The 21,616-nt window shown below is 37.8% G+C and overlaps 1 protein-coding gene and 1 pseudogene across 2 annotated transcripts in view; one reads left to right on the plus strand and one right to left on the minus strand.

The window, feature by feature from the left end:
- The window catches only part of LOC147608847 (cation/H(+) antiporter 19-like), an 89,997-nt pseudogene that overhangs the window by 66,643 nt on the left and 1,738 nt on the right, over positions 1-21,616 (minus strand). The window lies entirely within an intron of this gene.
- LOC147608848 (cation/H(+) antiporter 19-like) lies at positions 11,033-14,743 on the plus strand. Its single transcript, XM_086788293.1, has 3 exons — positions 11,033-11,254; positions 11,675-12,679; positions 13,189-14,743. Exons 1-3 carry the CDS (start codon positions 11,039-11,041, stop codon positions 14,491-14,493), a joined length of 2,526 nt encoding a protein of 841 aa, XP_086644419.1. The 5' UTR covers positions 11,033-11,038; the 3' UTR covers positions 14,494-14,743.

A 21,616-nucleotide genomic window follows, 5' to 3' on the forward strand; every position in this document is an offset into this window, starting at 1 on the left:
CAGTCTGTTACATTTCCATCTAGACTAAACTGAATAAGGTCTGTCTCAAGGTGTGTGAAAAGAATCTTTCCACTGGCCAATTCCACTTGCATAGGTTTTCTTGATTTTTGATTTAGGACTAACTTACATAGACATCCTAGGGAAATAAAAGAATGAGTACTGCTTGAATCAATCAAAAGCTTGAATTGCTTACCCTGGTACTCTGTTGCTGGAGTCTGGAGGACTGAAAATTGACGGTTATTCCCCTGATGCTCTATTGTTGCATAGATCTGTCCTTTTTCTTCCTCCACTTTGTCAACTATAGTGAACAGCTCTAGCTGCTACAGTCGGAGGTGGGACTCTCTCTCTTTGGTTACTCCAATTCTGGGAGAGAGTTCGGAGACTGCTTTGTATATGGAGGCTACAGACTGAGCTGGCACTCTTCTCGGGTTGCCTTCATTTTGGCGTGGGGGACCCTAATTGGACTAATACGAAGGAGTCTGTCTCTGAATTCTGGGACCCTAGCTTCCTTGGCCCATAAAAGGAGATGACCAATCCTTGAGCTGGTGCCCAAACCCCTGACATTCGAAGCACCTATTCTCACTTTTGGAAGCTCTTCCCTTTGCATTCTTGAGAGAGTCGGAGTTCCTGAGAAAGTACTTCGAGGGAAAGGTCTTCCTTCATTCCTGAAATTTCTCGACTCTAGATTCTAGTTGGGACCTTGGTGTCTCTTTGGAGGCAGAAGGTTGGAAGAAATTTTCGGTGTCTGGAATCTCTTGAAGGATGAGGGAGCTGGCTTTGGCGGGACTTTCGCGATGAAGGCTTTGGCAAAGTCCGTCGCCATTCTAATAGCTTTTGCCATGGACACTGGCTCGGCATTCTTGACCAGTGTGTCTAAGGGTTCGTTCATTCCTCGAATGAGCCTCGCCGTAAGTTGCTCTTCATCTAGAGGTGGTGAATACTTGAGGAGAAGAGCAAATGCCTGGTGATATTCTTCAATGGTTTTTCTCCCCTGGTTTAGCTCTAAAAATTCATTAATCTTGGTTTCTAAAAACCCGGGGGGACAAAATCTCTTCCTTAGATAGGCTTTAAGATCATTCCAGGACTGGGTATTCCTATCTAGGTGGTTGGTGTCGCAATGGTTTCTCCATGCCACCCTGGCTGAACCACAATTTTCAGCCTAGCAAGAGCCATTTTTCTCCTCTCATTGTAGTCGGTGACATCAAAATACTCCTCCATTGCTTCAACCCATTTCTCTACAGAGCTCTTCACCCAAGTTCTCCCCTTCACCTTTGAAGGATCCTGGCTGAGTTATGTGGTGAAGAGTTACGAACGTCGAGGTCAAGTTCTTCTTCATCAGTGAGAGGATCTAGCTAACGGCCATGGTTCCCTTGCCTCATGACTCTACCAAAAATGATATATTATTAAGTTTTTATTTTGATTTCATCCAAGAGATCCTAAGACTTAAGAGGTTCGGAAAATAATTTCTTAAACAAGATAAATGATCTTATTGGAGATCTATGACATGGGTCCGGTAACAGATTTTGCTTTATCAATTCATCAAAAAACAATCACTTATACAACAGGGAATTTTTCCACAAAACATTTTATTTATATAAAGGTTGCAATATGTACATAGAGCAGCTTGGCTCCAGAAGTCAAAATCTCCTTGGGAGATGCATAAGACGGTGGTATTGGGCTATAGCCATGCCCCTTGATACAAATGTTCCCTTTACTGCCAAGGGAGCTACTGTCTTCTCCTTATGAATTAAGCGACTAAGGAGTCTATAGATATGGCAAGAAAGTCTAAAATTTCGAGGCATCGAGTGATATAAAATAACACCATGTATCACTTTTAGCCTCATCAGAATCATGGTTAATGAGAGATTCTGCCTCAACATTGCATGCTGGTTGCAAGAGGCGTGGACATACTACCCTCTGCAAACCACTTGTGCTGTCGTCTCTCTGCTGGGTCAGAGAAATATAGGTCCATGAAATGGCCTGGGAGTCTGGCTTGGCTCGTTCGAGTTGTAGCAGAAGAGATGAGATGCTCGAAGGTGAATGCAGTCATGTCTTGTGAGTGACTAGGTGAGGTCGGGAACACCAGATAAGTGTGGAACTTCCATCTATAAAACCAGTCTCTTTGATTAAAATTCTTTGTTTATGAAGCTTACAGAATGAAAATACAATATGTAAAAGCTCTTTTTGAGTTTTTTATTATCAATTTCTGATAAGAATTCATTTTTCCTTATTAGCTTTCAACAAAGCTCTGATACGAGCTGTGAGACCCCGACACCCTCCGCGGTGAGGCGCTGGCACGACAGAAGCAGCATCACCCTCTCACGCGAGACAGGGATCCACACTTGGGGCCTCGCCCACAGATGTTTGGACAAGAGTCTAGCCCAACGGTTCCTCCGAAACCCGCGAACCCGAAAAAACTTCCCTCGCCCGAAAGGCATGAGCGATTCCTCCAGGGAAAATCTTTAAACGGGAGAATTAATCTAATGGGTCAAAGTCTTAACTATTCAAACTGATCCGACCGAACCTGAAGTCACATGGTCAGATCAAAGAAGAGACTTGCACTTGGTCCATAGAATCACCGCTTTTTTCCTCCTTTAACAAGGCACAACCGCCGTTGATTCCCTCCCATAGAACAAGGGTCTTCTCAGAACTTAATCTATCTAACGTAATTAATCGTAACTTAATGTTATCATAGGAGTCCCCTGTCTAGCCTAACCGGCTCATGGGTTTGTGGGATTCCTTTATAAGGATTTGGTTATGTTTTGCCGAGGTACCGAGGAAAAGAGTTCCCAGGCCCCCTAGCCAGCATTTCATGCAAAAATTAAGGTAGGCATACCACATACACACCCAATATGAAATTGCCATTATAACAGAATCGACTGTCTTTAAAATAATCCTTCAATGAAAATCATAATATTACTGATCATCATCCTCCAAAATTCTGAGTCCATTGTATTACAAAATATGTCATCTGCTCTCCGTTGAAGGACCAGGCTGGCCAACCAACGAGATCCAATATCAAACTTTGATTCACAAAAGTCATTCTTTTTAGTCCATCCAAATCTTCCTCGACGTATGCATGGATGTCTTAGCAACCACAAGCCTGTGCATCACCTGGTCAGAACCCTCTAGGATCCTACTTAGGTGTCCTAGCACTTCACTCAGGGACCGCTTTGTCGATCCTCGTCCATTGTACCAGAAGTGTACCATTTTAATCGTACCGAGGCTTGCCTCAAGACCTCCGCAGGCTTTGTCATGTGAGCGACGTCCCTCGACGACTCCCCGCGCCAGCTGTTGCAACAAACCTCCTCTTAGCAAAACACATTCCAAATGCTTCCTCCAGCATTCTGTCATAAAACAGTCCTTTAAATGAAAACAGAGGTTCTATGCAAGTAAAATTCCCAGTTTGGGATTGGTTCCACAAAAACCTTTTTCCTTAATCCATAATTTCATAATGAGAATCCCTGATCTCTCATCAGGGTAATCTACCCATCATTTGATTGACTGTCCAACTAGATTCTTGGTGATTTCAGTCAAGGGAAAACTAGTTAATTCAATGGTAGTTTATTCTTTGTATTAAGAACTGGAATTGGTAAATGAAGTTTTTACTTGATTCGGATCGAGAGATGGACAAGTAGATTCACTGACTGTCCCTCTCGTGGTGTCTAACCAAAATCATTCGGTTTAGTTCTAACAAGGATTTTCTTCAAATAAACATCTACTAAATTTCTAATCGTAAGGAAATTCCAACTTTGTGAATTTCATTCCTTCTTTTCCATAGTAGATTAAGAAATGGTTTTATTAGAGAATATTGGATTTTAATGAAAATACTCTTCTTCCATTTAATCTAATTTTGGGTAAATACCAATTTGGTGATTTAACCACATAAAATATCTAAAGACATTCTTTCTTCCAACTTAATTTACCAACCCTGATTCTCTAGGAGGAATTATGGTGCAAATTCCTCTTTTGTCACCAAAAATTAATTCAATTCTTTCTCTATTTAAATATCATAAGAATTCTTCTTGTAACTAAATACAAATATCTATTTTTTTGAATAAGTTTAAAATTCCTCTTTTCCTCATTTAATGATTGGATTCCAATTGTCATGGGAATTCCTCTTTTATCATAAAATGAATTTATCTAAGATTCCTCTTTAAATTAAATAAAAATATGCATTATTCCAACTATACCAAGAATTTTACCTTTACTCAAATTTGGGTATTTTCTTTTATTCATTGGATTTATCTCATCCCAACACTTGGATTAATCTTATTGGCCCATAGGAATATTAATTGGACCATAATCCAAAAATCAAAAAAAATCAAGACCCTTAGACTAAGGTCTTTTAAATCATTTTTAATTGATTCCTAATGCACCTTGGAGAATTTATTTTGAACTTCTATTTCAAGGAAATATATTTTTGATATTAGGAGAATTATTTATCTAAAAATATCTCAATATTAAATTATCTCTCTCTAGAATTTTTTATCTCTCTAGGCAAAAACAAGGAAAAATAATAAATAATTTTAATTGCATGTGTGCCCTTTCAAGTTATAAAGGGAAATACAATAACACTTTTATTGCAATACACCGGTTCTTTTATTTGTTTGCTAGCTACTATCTAAGGGCAAGTAAATACGATAGACATGTACTAGTTATACATATGAGCTTTCAAAGACATAATTTTCCAAAAGAGTAAAAAGATTATTCCATACTTAAGAGAACAATTGAAGAGGATAAAAGGTCTACAAGCATCATGAGAATTTATCAACCTTTTTTTATTCTAAAGTGTCCCACTTCCCTTCTTCAAATGTAATAAATGGGCACCCATGCCCTTGGGTACCTAATCATCCATGAGACATTCCTTACCTTAGAGTTTCTTTCTTTATATATTGGATAGATTGACGTAGGTGTAGGCACTTGCATTTGGATAGATTGACGTAGGTGTAGGCACTTGAATTCGCTAGAATAGGATTATTTTAAAGTTATGAGGGCAATGTCTTGTTACTCTAATGTGTCAAAATAATGATAGTCCTCCCTTAGAGTTTATTTCTTTACATATTGGATATGTTAGTGTGGGCAACATTTTCTACAATAGGATGTTTCTCAAGTTTAGAGTAACTTTCTTTACATATTGGATAGATTAATGTTGTTGTGGGCACTTCCATTTGCTATAATATGATGTAAACTCCTTAGTCATGATTGCATTATTTGATTACTCTCACCTATCACAACAAAGGTATTCTCAATTGCTATCATGGATTGTTTCCACAATACGTAGCTAAGGAAACTGAGTGAACATCTTAGAGGTTGAGATCCAATGGAAACAATAATACATAATAACCAAAAGTTAAAGCTTCAAAACACTTCAATAAAATAAACCATGAGCTAGGATTAAGGTGCATTGATATCTTTGAATATGTACACCTATAATCCCTCTTATGTGCAGTGTGGCATTTTTATAGTACACACAATCAAAGCTCATTTTTATATATATTAACTAAAATTTCAAGCTTTAAAACACTTCAAAGCCCAAATTTATCTAATAGATCAAATTTTAAGCTTCAAAACACTTCAAAAAAATAATCCAAGGTGTATCCATACCATTGAATATGTACATATGCAATCCCCTTATGTGACATGTGGCATCTTTATATTACACACAATAGTAAGGATTATTAAAATAAAATGAGGAAACACATGGGAATAAAAAGGATAAAAAGGGTTACAAACATACTAGCTAGGTTCTTCGATCTAACAGAATGACATGGAGATGCACATGTGAAGACATGATTTTTTGCCAAAAAAATAAATATTTAAAGAAAAGGGAAAGCTTTACACATGGTGTGTTCAGTATAACCTTTGGATCATAACAACACATCTTGCTTTTACCATATTATGTGCTTCACATGATGGACCACGATAAATATTAAAATACCTTGTGCTATTGCAATCATGCTTAGTGGGACCATAAAAAGGCGAAAGGGGGGACCATTACAAGACAGTGTGTATGTTTGTGTGTGCGTGAGAGAGAGAGAGAGAGAGAGAGAGAGAGAGAGAGAGAGAGAGAGAGAGAGAGAGAGAGAGAGAGAGAGAGAGGTTTCATTCTTTGTGGCTATATTCTAGAGGGAAGGAGTAAAGAAACATACCAGATGGCTTTATCTTTACAATAATGGTTGTTGTGTTTTTGAATTGAGTGAAAGATATATATATATTCTAGAGGGAAGGAGCAAAGAATGATCTGAGATGGTGATGTCTTTATAGGTAAAAGATTGGGAGAGAGAGAGAGAGAGAGAGAGAGAGAGAGAGAGAGAGAGACAGAGAATTTTTTTCTCTTTAGGACACTATTGTATCCTAGTGTACATCCCACTAACCTTGCAGGTTGACTATGAATTCTCCAACTAGTTCACATATGTTGAAATCTAAAGCCCTTATTAATAGGGAGGTTGATGATAAGCCCCCCCAAACCATATATGATCCCTAGTGCACCCCTTGCCTTCCCCCATTCTCCTTGTAGATAGTAATGTTGGGAGTGGGGTACTGCATGTTTCACCCTAGTGGAGTTATAGAGGCAAACGAACGAAGGTTCGAATGAAATCCAAAGGATCAATGTATTTTATTGGTTAGCTAATTAATTATTTATTATTGATCTTTTATTAATTGATTGGTTGGCTAGTTAATTCTCTAATAGTGATCTTTTATTAAATTTTTGGTCATTTAATAAAATCCTTTATTTATTATTTTTAAATATGAGTCATTTTTTTTTCAAATATGATAGATATTTGTGTTGCTTGTGTTGTTTCAATGACCGTAAGCTAGTTAAACTAGACTCTTACTTTAAAAAATGCCATGACAAACAAGTTATTTGATATAACTATGATGAGAATGAGTCAAGTGGTTGAACTAATTCTTAAAATAATGTGACAAATTGGGTGGCTAGTTTAACCAACAATCTTGTATCTACAACCAATCAATTTCATAAGCCTACTAGGTTCTAAAAGGAAATGCCAAACTAGCAAGATAGCTAAACCAATCATGCACATACATGGTTCAAGTTTTTGAAAAAAGGTTAAAATTTATATAAAAATAGATTTATCATTTTCAAGTTTTGAATTATTTTATGCTTTAGTCACCTTATTTGGTCAAACAATGCTAAATTGTAATGCATAAATTACCATGCAACGTGATGGTATGTCAATCCCAAATTCCAACCCCTAAGATGAATCAGTCTCTAGTTGTTTTAGCAATCTTTTTTTACTTGTCTGAGCACAAAGTTTTAAATATTTCTATGTGCTTTTTGGATATCAAAATAAAAGGTCCACCTCATTCCACCTACCCTTTGCTTTTTGATTGTGCATTTTCCTTAAATACACCCTCATCTTCTTCCTTTTAATTCAGCCCAATGTTCTACCATGAATTTATACACCAAATAATATTACAATCCAATGCACCTTTGATAAGCAAAGCTACATGGTGAACTAGTGATAGATTGAGCTTTGTTGGGGCCAAGGTTTACAAATTATTTCCTTGACCCAAAGAATTCAATGTGGCAACTTTTGATATTAGGTACAATGGTGGAGTAGGTTAGTCTTAAAAGCTTAGAGGGAGGAGCATAAGGGTAGATGCAAGGACAACAAGAAAAATGAAGAATGTAAGCATAGATAACGTGGATAAAGGTGCCAAAAAAGAATAAGAAAGTGCTTTGAAATCCTTAATGCCAACAAACCAGTTTTAAATTGCAAAGTAGCATTTTGACATAATATAAAGTTCAACTCTTACTTGCCTTGTTGGTGAAGGCATCATATAGTTTTTATAATACACATATTATTCTTATTTATAATATAGCTATATATTTTTATTTTAGAGATTCCCATAAAAAGTTTCAAGATCTAGTCATATTCTCATTATACAATATCTAGAATAAAGAGTTGATTTTTAGTCTATCATGTCTATGCATCAACCAAAGTAGGTATGGTATCTCATGTGGGAAAACCAACCAAAGTAGGTATGGTATCTCATGTGGGAAAACCACATGTGATGCAAGAATCGCATGTGGGAATATGGTGTGCGATGCTTGTATAAAAAAAACAGCACATTTGAGTAAAAAATAAATTTATATTTGACATGATTAAGGGTGTAGAGTTTTTCAAAGGTTATAACTTAGCAAATCCCTTGTTATGAATCCATGATCAAGGGCATAAAGTTTTTCCAAGGTTATAACTTAGCAAATCCCTTGTTATAAACCCATGTAATACATTGACATATTTTTGAGTGACCAAAGTAATGAAAATTCATTTCAGAAAAGCTGAGCATACGATTGGGATTTTTTTAAATAAAAAATTTAACATTGTTTGAAGTAAAAAGCAATTTTAATGAGTTTTATTTTTTTCCTTGATTTTATTAAATGGGTTATTTCTTAAGAAAGTTGAGAGGGAGTTTTTGAATAGTTTAGGAGGATGTGCCATTAAGCTTTTTATGGGATGCTAGTAAGTTTTTAAATGCATGTGTTCCCTCGAAGATTGAGAGCGCAATTTTTGAATAGTTTAGGAGGATGTGCCATTAAGCTTTTTATGGGATGGCAATAAGTTTTTAAATGCATGTGTACCCTCTAAAATTCTACACGTAATGCAAACAATGGATTGAGTTACCTTTATTCATTAAAATCTTCTAGCTAGATACATATTATTCATACATATGAATCTTCAAAGCCATAATTTTCACTTGTTTTAAAAAATTTAGTCATACTTAAGAGCACAACTTAAGAAAGTCTCTTTATATGTGCAATCGCATGAACAAGAATGTGGTATTATTTTTGTGTCCAAAAGCACATGGATGATAAAAGACATTGAATAAATGGACAAGAGGAGGGTGAAAGATACGTTGGCATCATGAGAATTTATAAACTTTTTTGTGGTGAAATATTGTGACCATCGAGCAATAATGCTCCCTCTTCTAATGTGCAAAGTTAGCACCCCATGCCCCTTAACTCTAGTCATCATGAGACATTCCTTTCCTTTGGGTTTCTTTCTTTGCATGTTGGATAAATTGATGTTTGTGTGGGCACATGCACTTAAGAGAATATGATGTTCTTTAAGTTGTAACAATGTTGTCTTGGTACACTCACTTGTCGAAACATTAAAGATAGTCTCACTGGTTTTCTTGAATAGTATCCAATACAAAGGTAACAATACTAACTGCCTATGTAAGTCACGGAGGAGCTTAGATATAATGGAATCATAGTCAAAGCTCAAGATCATGTATTGTAATTTAAATTTCAAGCTTCCACCAACACTTCATAAGGTTGGGTTAAGGTGCAAACATACTCTTTTTTGGGGGGACTTTGGGCTGAAAACTTGAACATCGGGGGGTTCACCTAAAAATCTGTAAGTGGAGCACGTGAGTTCAAATAAAATGGTTTTTTAATTCAAATATTCAAGGTAAATTTACAAAAATACATATACAGAAGGGGGTTTTTTAATTGATTTTGAAAAAAAAGCGTAAGTTCATAAAGAAAGAGGGGTCATTTAATTCATGAAAATTTCACAGGTAAGGGATTTTTTAAATATCCCTTGAACACACATGATACATAGGGTTTCTTTTAATAATGTACCCCCAGCACACACTAAACGCATGTGATACATAGGGTTTCCTAGTAATGCACCCTTGAGTACACACTAAATGCCATCACTTGTTGCTGAGAGGGAGATTTGAACCCATCACCTAGGGACTCTCAAACTCCTTCCTTACTCTTACACTAACTCTTACACTAACGCATGACTGGCTGGCGAGGTGCAAATATACTGGATTGGGATATCCAAATGTTTGAATGTGTATATATTATATGTATAATAATCCGCCTCATGTGACATGTGGCATCTTGTTGTGGCATGTAATTATATTAAGGATTATGGAAAGGGACGTGGGAATGGGAAGGATGACGAAGGTACTAGTTAGGTTCCCCGATGTGAGAGAGAGTGATGCGGAGGTGCACAGAGATTGTTCCCAAAAAGAAAAGGGAAAGCCTTGAGACATGCTGTGTCCCCAATAAAATCCATGGACTATGACACCACACCACATCTTACTTTTTTCCAGAGCATTGTGTGCTTCAAGATGGACACAAAGGCCACATATTAAGATAGGTTGTGGGCATACTTACTAGTGGGACTGTGATATCGTATAAAAAGGCAAAACGGGGGTACCCTTCTGAGAGAGAGAGAGAGAGAGCGCGCATTTTCGCAGGTGGCCTTGTCTGTGTAGTGCGAGTGTTTGAGAGAGGAAAGAGAGCCCATTTTTGGCTGCTATTTGCTAGAGGGAAAGAGCAAGAGAATTAGATATATTCAGATGGGTGTGTGAGAGAGAGAGAGTGTGTGTGTGTGAGAGAGCGCGATAGAGATTGCATTTTTGGTGGCTATTGGTGTATGTGTATGTGCGCGCGCACGGAGGGGGTGTGTGAGAGAGAGAGAGAGAGAGAGAGCTCACGCACGTGATCATTTGGTGCTTGAATGTGCAGCAAGATGCAAGATAGTGCGTTGGTGGGCAAGAGGGGGAGGCGTGCATTAAACAGTAGACGGAAGTGGGGTGGGTCGACGATGGGGTCTGTCTCATCAGAGGTGTGCACCTCGACTCCCACACTCAGCTTTACACCCACTCCCACAATACACCATGCAAAGCCTTCTCGCCCTCTCACAGTAAATTCCTTCGTCTCGCCTGCCTGCCTATATATATATATATATATATATTAGGTAGGCTGATCATTCCATGCAAAAGAAAAAAAAAACACGCACCGTTTATCTCATGCAGTCGTTTCCTGTTATATAGATCTCTCTCTCTCACACACACACTTTCTCTCTCTCTCTCTCTCTGTCTCTCGCTCTCTCTCGCACACACTCTCTCTCTCTCTCTGTGTGTCTCGCTCTCTCTGAGACACTCTCTCTCTCTCTCTCTCTCTCTCTCACACACACACACACAAACACGTCCATTGCTTCTCCCTTCACTGCTTTTTTATCTTTGTTTTCTCAGTTCGAATTATTTAAGCATGGCCGCCACCAACTCTACCGCCCTTGTTCTTCATGTTATCCGTTGCTTTCGCCCAATGCCTGCTGTCTCCAACGGTTTCCTGCAAGGAGACCTTCCCCTCAACTTTGCCCTCCCCTTGCTAACTGTCCAAACCGCCCTCGTGCTTCTAGTCACTCGATCTATGGCTTGTCTCTTTAAGCGTTTCAAACAACCTCGTGTTCTTGCAGAAATCATAGTAAGTACACGCCAACTTCCATAGCTGGCGCTTCCTCATTACATTAAACTTGCTCTTTTGTTTAATTATGCTGTGCTTAATACTTGTGCAAGTGGTAGCAGGAAAGGGACAAGGTTACATATACCTGTGAATTTATTATTAAATTGAAGAGCTTATATTATAGCTCTCATTGTGTTTCCATAATCATCGGAGAAATACATCATATTAGCAACTTTCTAAACAAACTGATCCTTTTTATTTATTTTCATATGTTTTTTGGTTGGGTACTGCCTTAGGTTTCAAAATTATAACCGTGTTCATGACACGAGCTTGAATTTAAACTTTCTTGCAATAATGTTATAAGTCCTCAGACTACTCATGAAAACGAAGGCCTTATTTTAGTTAATAATTTGTTTTTTTTTTGTTTTTTTTGGTGGGCAGGGTGGTGTTCTTCTTGGCCCAACTGCATTGGGCAGAAACAAGGCCTACATGGAGAGGGTGTTCCCTTCACAGAGCATTCCTCTGCTTGAGACAGTAGCAACCATGGGGTTGATGTTCTTCATATTCATGGTGGGGCTAGAGCTGGACTTACAAGCTCTTAGCAAGACAGGGAAAAGGGCTTTCCTGATTGCAATGGCAGGAATTGGGGTACCCTTTGGAGCTTCAGCAGCGCTAGCGACCTTTGTGAGAAGCACCATCTCACAAGGAGTAAGGCTTGGGCCCTTGATAGTTTTCATGGGAGTCCCCCTCTCCATCAGTGCCTTCTCAGTGCTTGTTAGAATCATGGCAGAGCTCAAACTCTTATCCACTGATGTTGGCGAACTCGCCGTACCCTCTGCGGCAGTAAATGATGTCACTGTGTGGACCCTACTAGCTGTGGGTGTTGCCATGGCTGGCCCTAAACATGAACCGCTCATACCCTTGTGGGTTCTACTATGCGGTGTTGGATTTGGCCTCATAATGCTGACAATAGTTAGAATGTTCATGGCAAGAGTAGCCCATAGAGCAACTAAGCAGGGCCAAAGAAGTAGTGATGTGTATGTGTGCATAACACTTGTGGGTGTGTTGCTGTCTGGTTTTGTTAGTGATGCGATTGGTGTGCACCCTCTCTTAGGGCCATTTTTATTGGGGTTAGTCATTCCAAAAGATAATGCATTTCCTAAGATAATCACAGAGAAGATTGAAGACTTTGTGACAGGCCTTATGCTGCCTCTCTTCTTTGCATCGAGTGGCTTGAAGACCAACCTAGGGTCCCTTCATGGGGTGATGTCGCTTGGCTTCCTTGTTCTCTTCTTTGCAGTTGCAGCAATTGGGAAGATCGCAGGGACTTTTGTGGCTGCCAGGCTTAGTGGGCTTCCCACTAAGAGAGCCTTGATTTTGGGCTTTCTCATGAACACCAAAGGGCTTGCCGTGCTCAACGTTCTGAACATTGGGAGAGATCTTCAGGTACATTATTATTATATGATCATTCAATCTTTTGCTGCACACAAGAAGAATGTAATTAAAATCAGATTTGTCTTGTATGGAAGTAATGATAAATTTCGCACGAATAAGTCTATGCATGAGTCTTTGGAATTATTTTAGCTAAATTTCTCATCTCTTTTTTTTTGGGAATGCCTTTGGGCGCAGGGAATTTCTCATGATGATGCAATTCAAAAGTTTTTTAAAAAAGGACCTTTTTTTGGAAAAGCTGAAGAAAGTTGCTTTACATATCAATGTTTGTTTAGATTTTTGAACAGTCGAAAATATTTTTTCAAAATTCGTCATTATTGTTTTGGGGGAAAATATATTCGTGTTATTTTGTTTCTCGTTTATTCGAATTCTTTAATTACAAATTTCAGATATTATTTTTATTTATCATTTCTAACCTGTTCTCTTGACTAATTGTTCTATATTTATTTTCTTCTTCATAATTATTTGTTTATTTTCTACTTTAGCTATGTTAAAATTTTCAGGCATTGACGGACGAGACGTTCGCCATACTGGTCGTGACGTGCCTGCTGACGTCATTTGTCACGTTCCCGGTGGTGTCGGCGCTGTGCCGGGTGCCGGCGGGGGCCTCTGGCGGCGTCGATAGCTCGCTGTACGCGAGCTGCAATGTGGAGAGCGTGGAGAGGGGCAAGCAGCAGCTGCGCGTTCTAGCATGCACCGACGACGACAGCCAATACGCCGCCCTCGTCAACGTGGTGGAGGCCACGCGCGGCAGCAAGAATACCAGCAGCGCCAACCTGAAACTCTACACCCTCCGCGTCATGCAACTATCCGACCGCCCCTCCGCCATTCTAATGCTCAACCACCCGGCACAACAATCATTAACAAATGCCTCCCACGGCAATATCGTTCTCTCCTTTCAAGCTTCCTCCGCCCTCTGTAAGGTCAAAGTGAAGCGCTTAACCGCCATCGCCAACCTCCACCGCATGCATGAAGACATCTGCAAGCTTGCCGTAGAAAAGCGAGCCACTATAATCATTTTACCGTATTTGCACAAGCATGCAACATCACTCTTAGCTCCTGCTGCAGATGATACCAATGGATTCTACCAGGCTTGTCACAGAGTGCTAGACAATGCACCTTGCTCTGTTGGCATCCTTGTGGATAAGGCTTCAATGGGCGCAATCCACCCTTGCTTCTTCTCTTACAAGGTGGTCGTTCTGTTCATAGGAGGCCCTGATGACAGAGAGGCCCTCTGTTTAGGCCGCAGGATGGCAGATCATCCAGGGGTTTCTCTAAAAGTAATCAAATTAACCTCCAATGAAGGACCCCATTATCAAAATATATATCCCAACGATGATCATATCGAAACCCCTAGTTTCAATCGAACTGATGAGGAAAACTATGAGTTATCATCATCATCATTGGATGCCACCCAGCAGAGAACTCTTGACAACGAGGCCATCTTAAGGGTCAAAGAGAAGGCCATGGAGTGCTCATTTGTGTATGAGGAGGAGCATATAGTGGGAGGGCAAATCTCAACGGAGGCAATTAAGGTGATGACAGAGAGATTAATGAATGAGGTTGATTTGTTTGTTGTGGGTAGGGGAAGATTAAGGGCTAGATTAACATCGTGTGATGATAGCTGTGATTCTAGTAAAGCTGAAACTAGCGAGTTGGGTATGATTGGCGAGGTTTTGGCATCTGCGGGGTCAGATTTCCATGCAAGCATCTTGGTGGTTCAACAACACAGAGAAGAGTTGGTGGCGAAATCGCCACTCTTCTGCAAACCAGCATCATCAACTACCTTAATTGACTCAACTGCTTAACAATCGAAATGCTCTGGCCGTGTATAGCTATTGCATTGTTCGAAATGCTCTGGTTTCCTGTTAATGTAAGCTATTGCATCTCATGCAATACCTTCAAGGCCATATTATTATTGCCGTGATCAACTAATTGCTATAGTTCAGAACCCTTTAGCAGACCACATTTCAACATTAGGACTAGTTTTAGTCGGTACACTAGTCCTATGATTGACCCATAAAAGTGGTTCTATAAAAATGGCATCATATATCTTAAAAAAAAGGGATGGCACAAAAGAAAGCCAACAAACATGAAATAATATCTTTTTTAAAAAGAAGGCCAAAAATATGAAGTTATTTGAATGTGCTTGGTTGGCACATGTTCGCATACTATAAGAGTTAAATATTGTAATTGATAAAACTACTAAAGGTCGGTTAGAATTACTCTAAAAAGTCTTGTTTTTTAGAAGAAGTATCCAAGTATAACTTCAATTGATGGAAGATACATGCTATTGTTTCATACACATGTATACGAGTTTTTATGATTTGTACTCTGCTTAAAAAAAATATTTTAGTTGTTTTCAAACTAGAACTAGAACTGAACTTTTCCAAGAAAAATACCATAATAATAATTATTAAAAATTATATAATTCACATTTTTTATACTTGTTTTTTCGACTACTAGAAAGTTATAAAAATGGAATCTTGATATAATAAATAGTTTCTATATCATTTTGGGGAAGTATTGAAAAAAAAGCACTTATGTCAAATGATGTATCAATGATCATATGTATTGAATCATGCTCTTGCAAATGAACCATGAGTGAAAGATCATTAAATAATGTAGTTCAACACTGCTCACAATATTCCTTTTATTTTTATTTTTCTTAAAGAAAGGGACCTTCACGAAGTCTCTAAAGCATTTGGCTTTAGAGAGGTGACTGGATTTAACATTACCCTATTTTTAATTACCCTTTTTCTTATAAAAAAAGACTATTGTTAAACTCCAACTTCTTCCCTGTTTAATTGTAAGTCTGATGCCTCACCTTTTTAATCGTAAGATTATTATTTAGCCCATGATTGGACGTGTGTGTTGTAAACCTCTTCCGTTTAATTCAATCATTTTGAGATCTAGGTCCACTTTACATTAAGAATACACCTTTTTATAGACATTCATAGTTCCATGAAGCCCTCCCTCCCTCACTTCTATCTCATCAACTTTTTTGTTAACACAGCCCCCTCCCCTCACATTACCTTTGTCCTTAAATATTTGATCCACTATCTACTCAGTTGCCATCCATCATATTTATGCACCATCTAGCATTAAATTTTGCAAGTATATATGTTTCAAGAAGATTTAATGCAAAAATTACCTTTAACAAAAATATTTACAAAGAATATAATACTTCATAGCTTTTTTCACAAACATACATATGCATTATTTTTTCAATTTGAGAATAAAATTTAAACTAGAACTATTAAAGAAGGAAAAGCTAAAAAACTCGAACATAAGCTCACCTAAAAAAAAAGCCAAAATCATGAAACATATTTCTAAGAATGTAAATGTAAAACTTCTGGTTCAAATATAGTGGCTAGTATTGATTTCAAATGTTTACAAATAAATCTTTTTTTTTAAATATGCAAGTGAAGGAAATATGTCTTTCTTGAGCATTTCTTGTTTAATGCAAGTTTTTGTTTATCTCATATTTCCCTTATTCATAAGAGCCAAAATTTGCCAATGACTCTCACTATTGGCCCCCCTCCATGTGACTAGCTTCTTCAACTTTTATTTGACTAGCTAAAATTTGAAGTAACTCTTAAATAAATGTGCTTCTCTATGATTGGTCCATGATTGGCTTCATATAACTAGCTAAACTTTTAAGTGACGCCAGAGTAATGTGGTCCTCCATAGAATTGGCTTCACGGTTGGTCCATGATTGGCTTCATATAACCAGCTAAAATTTTAAGTGACTCTCTTGCAATGTGGTCCTCCATATAATTGGCTTCATATCACTAATAAAACTTTGAACCCACTTTCAAGGAAATCAACCCTCCAATTAATGACTATCCTATTCTACTGGTTTGTATAATCATGTGAATATGGTATTTTAGAATCTCCATATAATTAGTTCTTCTACCTGAAATGGTTCACATAATAATCATGCAACCATCTTTTTTAAAGAAGTAAAGTAATAGGTTTCATGATGTATGTGTCACATATTCTTTCACAAAAAGTAAATGATCTCATGATTTGTATGTTACACAATAAACACTTTGACTTTTTATAATGAATTACATCATTGAATGTTACATGTATATATTGTATCATATTTTTGATGCATAATGATTGTAGAAAAATATGCTTGATTTAATGTGTGTAAAAATCAGCTTAATGGAATGTGCAGATGTACACAAGGTTATGTGCGAATAAGCATATAACCTTTCGCGAATGTACACAAGGTTATATGCTTGATTTAATGTGTGTGAAAATCAGCTTAATGGAATGTGCGAATGTACACAAGGTTATATGCGAATGAGCACAAGGTAATTTTTTTGTTGGCCATGTGCCAAATGTTTATGCAAATTATTTATGCATGCTTGTGCATGGTGCTGCTATATTCCTAGTATATATGCTAGAAGAGTTTTGATTATTTACACTTAGTGTGTGAACAAGCTCTAGTGCTTGAGCTATTTTTGCAAAAAGTGTAAACAGAAAGCCTAATTTTGTAGTCACAACTATAAATAGCTCCTTGGACTATTTATTGAATACAATTCTCTAAATACTCATGTCGTGGAAGTGGAGCTACACACATGAGGGGGGAGATTGCACCCAATCTTAGAGTCGTACTTGTGAGCTAAGTATTATTTATTATTCTCTCAAATATTGAAATATGTTGAACATGTGGTATTTGATAAGTTATTTGATTTGATTTAATCAATTCTTACTAGTTTCTTTTAACTCTATTTTCCTAGACGTTTAGATCTATGTCAGTGGTATCAGAGTAAGGATCTAGGAAGATGGAGGCAAGAATTGAAGGCTTAATTCAAAGATTTTTGGAGGGTTGCACTGTATTATCCAAGGGGCATAGACTAAAGGATAAAGGGGGTGGCAAACCACTCTATAGAAAACCATGAAACTATCTTTTTCTTCAAAAGTGGTTTTCCTCAATCCAAACCCTCTCAATGATCCAGCTGTATGGATTGAATCAGCTTCTCAAGGAGGTTTGAGTTCCACAATTCAATTACTAAACCATTGATGAAGGGTGCTTGTGCCTTTACGAATCAATATATGGAGAATACGCTTGTAGGCTGGATTTTTTTGGGGAATTAAAAAGAAAAATTTTCAAGAATTCTGGTCTGTCTTCTTCGACAGTAGTGCTATTTTTCATTCCTCTCTCTTCTTTCTTCCTCTTCTTTCTTCATGGCATTGGCACAGTTGAAATCACCCTCCTTCCTTCTCTAATGTGTGTTGCGCGATGGTTTCGAAAGGTGTTCTTGCTTTTTTTAAAAAAGCTTTGTAAGCTTTTCAAAGTAAAACTTTAATATTTAAGATTTCAAGCTTAAAACTAAAGCCTTATAAGCTTATTTTCAAAGGTGTTCAAAGGGGTTCTAGAGGAAGAAGAGGCTCTACACAAAAGAAGCGGCTCTACACAAAAGGTGCAAAAAATTTTGCAGAAAAGTTTCAGAAAGGTCTTCATCTCTTTTTCGAAAAAAAAATGGAAACCTCTTGGAGAGAAATTGTTTAGCATGAAAGGGCATCATAAATCAGCAATTCTTGGAGGTGCTATTTTGGCTTCAATTTCTTCACTGCATCAAGCATTGGAAGGATCTTTGAAGTGGCTTTAAAATTTCTTCCAAAGTCGACCGAAGAGGACATCCAACATGTAGAATATTCCATATCATGGAAAATTGGCCCAAATACAATGCGATATGCAAAAAAACAACATATTCAGACCAGTAAATTGAGTTATGCTGCATTTAAAATCAAAGAAACGTGACAACATATTTGGATTTAATGCACTTCAACGTGATGGGAAGAGTTCCAACAAATTGAAACCCCCATATCGCGTTGTATTGACTTCATAATGAAGGAAACTCACTTGGAAGTCCACATAGAAAAGGAAGAAGAAGACATGGTGCAAGTCAATAAACAGTGTATTGAGAAATGGACACTTACTTGTCAATAGAATGTTATCCACGAAGGGATGAAATGGTGTAGACAACGGAGAGAAGATCAAGGTTTACACAGAGCTTGATGCCGCTTGATGCTTGATTGGACGATTTAGGGTTAATAAGTAGATGTGACATTGCATGATGACATTCGCATTAAGTGCACATGGCAGGCAATGGTGACAACTGAATGCATGAGTGACATGTGTCTATCACTCATGTGAACAAACGTGGAGACAATTGCCAATGAAATCCTACCACATGTAAAGACCATTGGGGTAACACACACTCCCACATGCATTATTTATAGCATGAGTTTCAAGCACACTTGGATTTTCTTTTGGTGCAACTATTTTCTCACTCTTGTTTGCTCCTCTTTGATGGTGTGATCACTGTTGGCAATTCTCCTGATCATCTCGGCATTAATCTGTGACAGTTTCCAAGCCTAAGGCGATTTTAAGGTCAGTTGAGTTCTGAAGTCTTATCGGCCTTAAAATGTTCGTTTTCGTATGATTGTGAGTGCCATTCCTTCTTTTCCTATGCAAATCATAAATAATTAATAAATAATTTTGAGTTTCATTACAATGCAATGCAGGACTTCACTCGAGAACGTCCACCCAAAATCGTGATATACTGAACTGCGTTATACAGTTCAGTATAGCACGAATTTAGAAAAATATGAGCAATCTCTGGCACATGCTCTCGTTTTTAGTAGAATTTACTTTGAGCTTCAATACAACGCGATGTAGGGCTTTACTTGAGAACGTCCACCCTAAATCACGATATACTGACTTACATTATACAAGGTCATTATAATGCGAATTTGGAACCATATGGGAGACCTCCAACCCATACTCTAGTTCTTAGAAGCCACTTTTTAGTATTCTCTACATATTTGCTCAATATAGACCTTGTATATTATAATTCAGAACAACACGTTAGGTTGTTTCTCGCTAACATGCACCCTATATCGCATACCCTATATCGCATTGTACTCACTTACAATATACGCTCTCATTATAGCGTGAATATGGAAGCTTGTTTCTCATCAGCTACGTTGCACACTTGTGCAATGTGAAACTATATGGTCCTTGTATACAATGAAAAACTGAGTATTATGAACTTTAGAGGCCCGTTTGTTAGATATTAGTGTAATATAGACCTTGTATAGTGCAAGTCAGTACAACATGATATAAGGCCTCTCCCTCGTGAGCCTCTCCCAATGTAAATTGCATTGTAGTGACTTGCAATATACAAGGTCTTTTTAGCTCAAATATGGAACCCTTTTCCATATCTCTGTCTCATAGTGGTGTTGTTGATATTTTAGCAATGCAGACATAGCATAGCTTGAATTCAAAACCCCCATAGTTTGTGTTGTAATGAAAATTTATAGTATCTCCAACATCCGATGCATATATGTGCAATGTAGACCATGTATATTTCGGTTCAGCACAATGCGATATTATGCTTCACTCGCCAATATCCAACATGAATCGCATTGTAATGATGTTTGTTACATATTAGTGTAGTATAGACCTTGTATACATAGTGCAAGTTAATACAACGTGATATAAGGCATCCAACATCCGATGCATATATGTGCAATGTAGACCATGTATATTTCGGTTCAGCACAACGCGATATCATGCTTCACTCGCCAACATCCAACGTGTAATGATGTTTGTTACATATCTGTGTAGTATAGACCTTGTATAAATAGTGCAAGTTAATACAACGTGATATAAGGCCTCCCCTCATCAACATCCAATGTTAATTACGTTGTAGTGACTTGCAATATAGAAGGTCTTTTTAGCTCAAATATTGAATCCTTTTCCATATCTCTGTCTCATAGGGATGTTTGCTGAAATTTTAGCAATGCAGACTTAGTATAGCTTGAATTCGGAAACACCATAGTTTGTGTCATGATAAAAATTTATAGTATCGCTAGCTTCTGATGCATATATATACAACCTAGACTGTGTGTATTTCGATTTAGCACAACGCGATATCAAGCTTCACTCGCCAACATCCATTGTGAATCGTGTTGTAATGACGTTTGCACTGTAACTACAGATCTCCATTATTCTCTCATTATTGTGTAGTTAAAATCATTTTTCCAACCTTTTCTTGCCTATAGATGCATCCTTTCGAGATCGAGGTCGAACCCAATACTAGGTTTGAAGAAACCCCTAACGAGAAATTGTTCGATTTCCTTCACAAAGTCGGCCAGCACCATCTCCAACCTCATATTTTACATATGTTTTCTCGCAACATCTCTATTGAGAGTATGATCTTGTCTGGACACTCATACCTCCAAGAGAAAGAGTAGCAATACCGAGGGGGATAACTTTGAATGATACAGTCATCCTGGACAATATTCAGTATGTGCATGTGGAGGATCTTATTTCTACCACATCCTCAAGAAATAAGGTGAACATGGATATTTCAAAGGTGCCGGCGGATAAGAAGAAAAAAAATAAGTGCCCAGTACATAAGCGCAAATATCGTCTTGTTGCCTACCACTATGGGTTTATTTGCTATTTGCATCTACCTACTGAAGGATGAGAAAGGTTAAAAAGAAGGAGATGAGAAAACGTCAGAGGAACCTTTAAAGAGAAGAATATGATGAGGTTCTATAGGAGATAGAGTTGGCCATGGAGAGGGAACGCAATGAGAAATTTGATATTGATGCCCTCAAAAGAGAAGGCACCCAAGTTGTTATAGCTACTCCTGAGACGAGGAGCCCACTGTGGTAGAGGAAACAGAGCATGTTTCAACCTCAGTCCCCTATGTGTTTCTAATTGGTGACCACCAGTATGTCCTCCTAATAGATATTCAAACTTTGATTGACATCAGGGAGGACTACTGTCTTGCCACCATCATCACATAGAATCTTGAAGAAGATGATGATTTGGTCAATCCAAGTGTGGATAAGTATCTTCTATTGGATTCAAATGTCAAGGACAGTGAGTACTTTTAA

Source organism: Cibotium barometz, chromosome 52 (genome assembly GCF_041138505.1).
Source record: "Cibotium barometz isolate CiBa-2024 chromosome 52, ASM4113850v1, whole genome shotgun sequence".
Taxonomy (NCBI): Eukaryota; Viridiplantae; Streptophyta; class Polypodiopsida; order Cyatheales; family Cibotiaceae; genus Cibotium; species Cibotium barometz.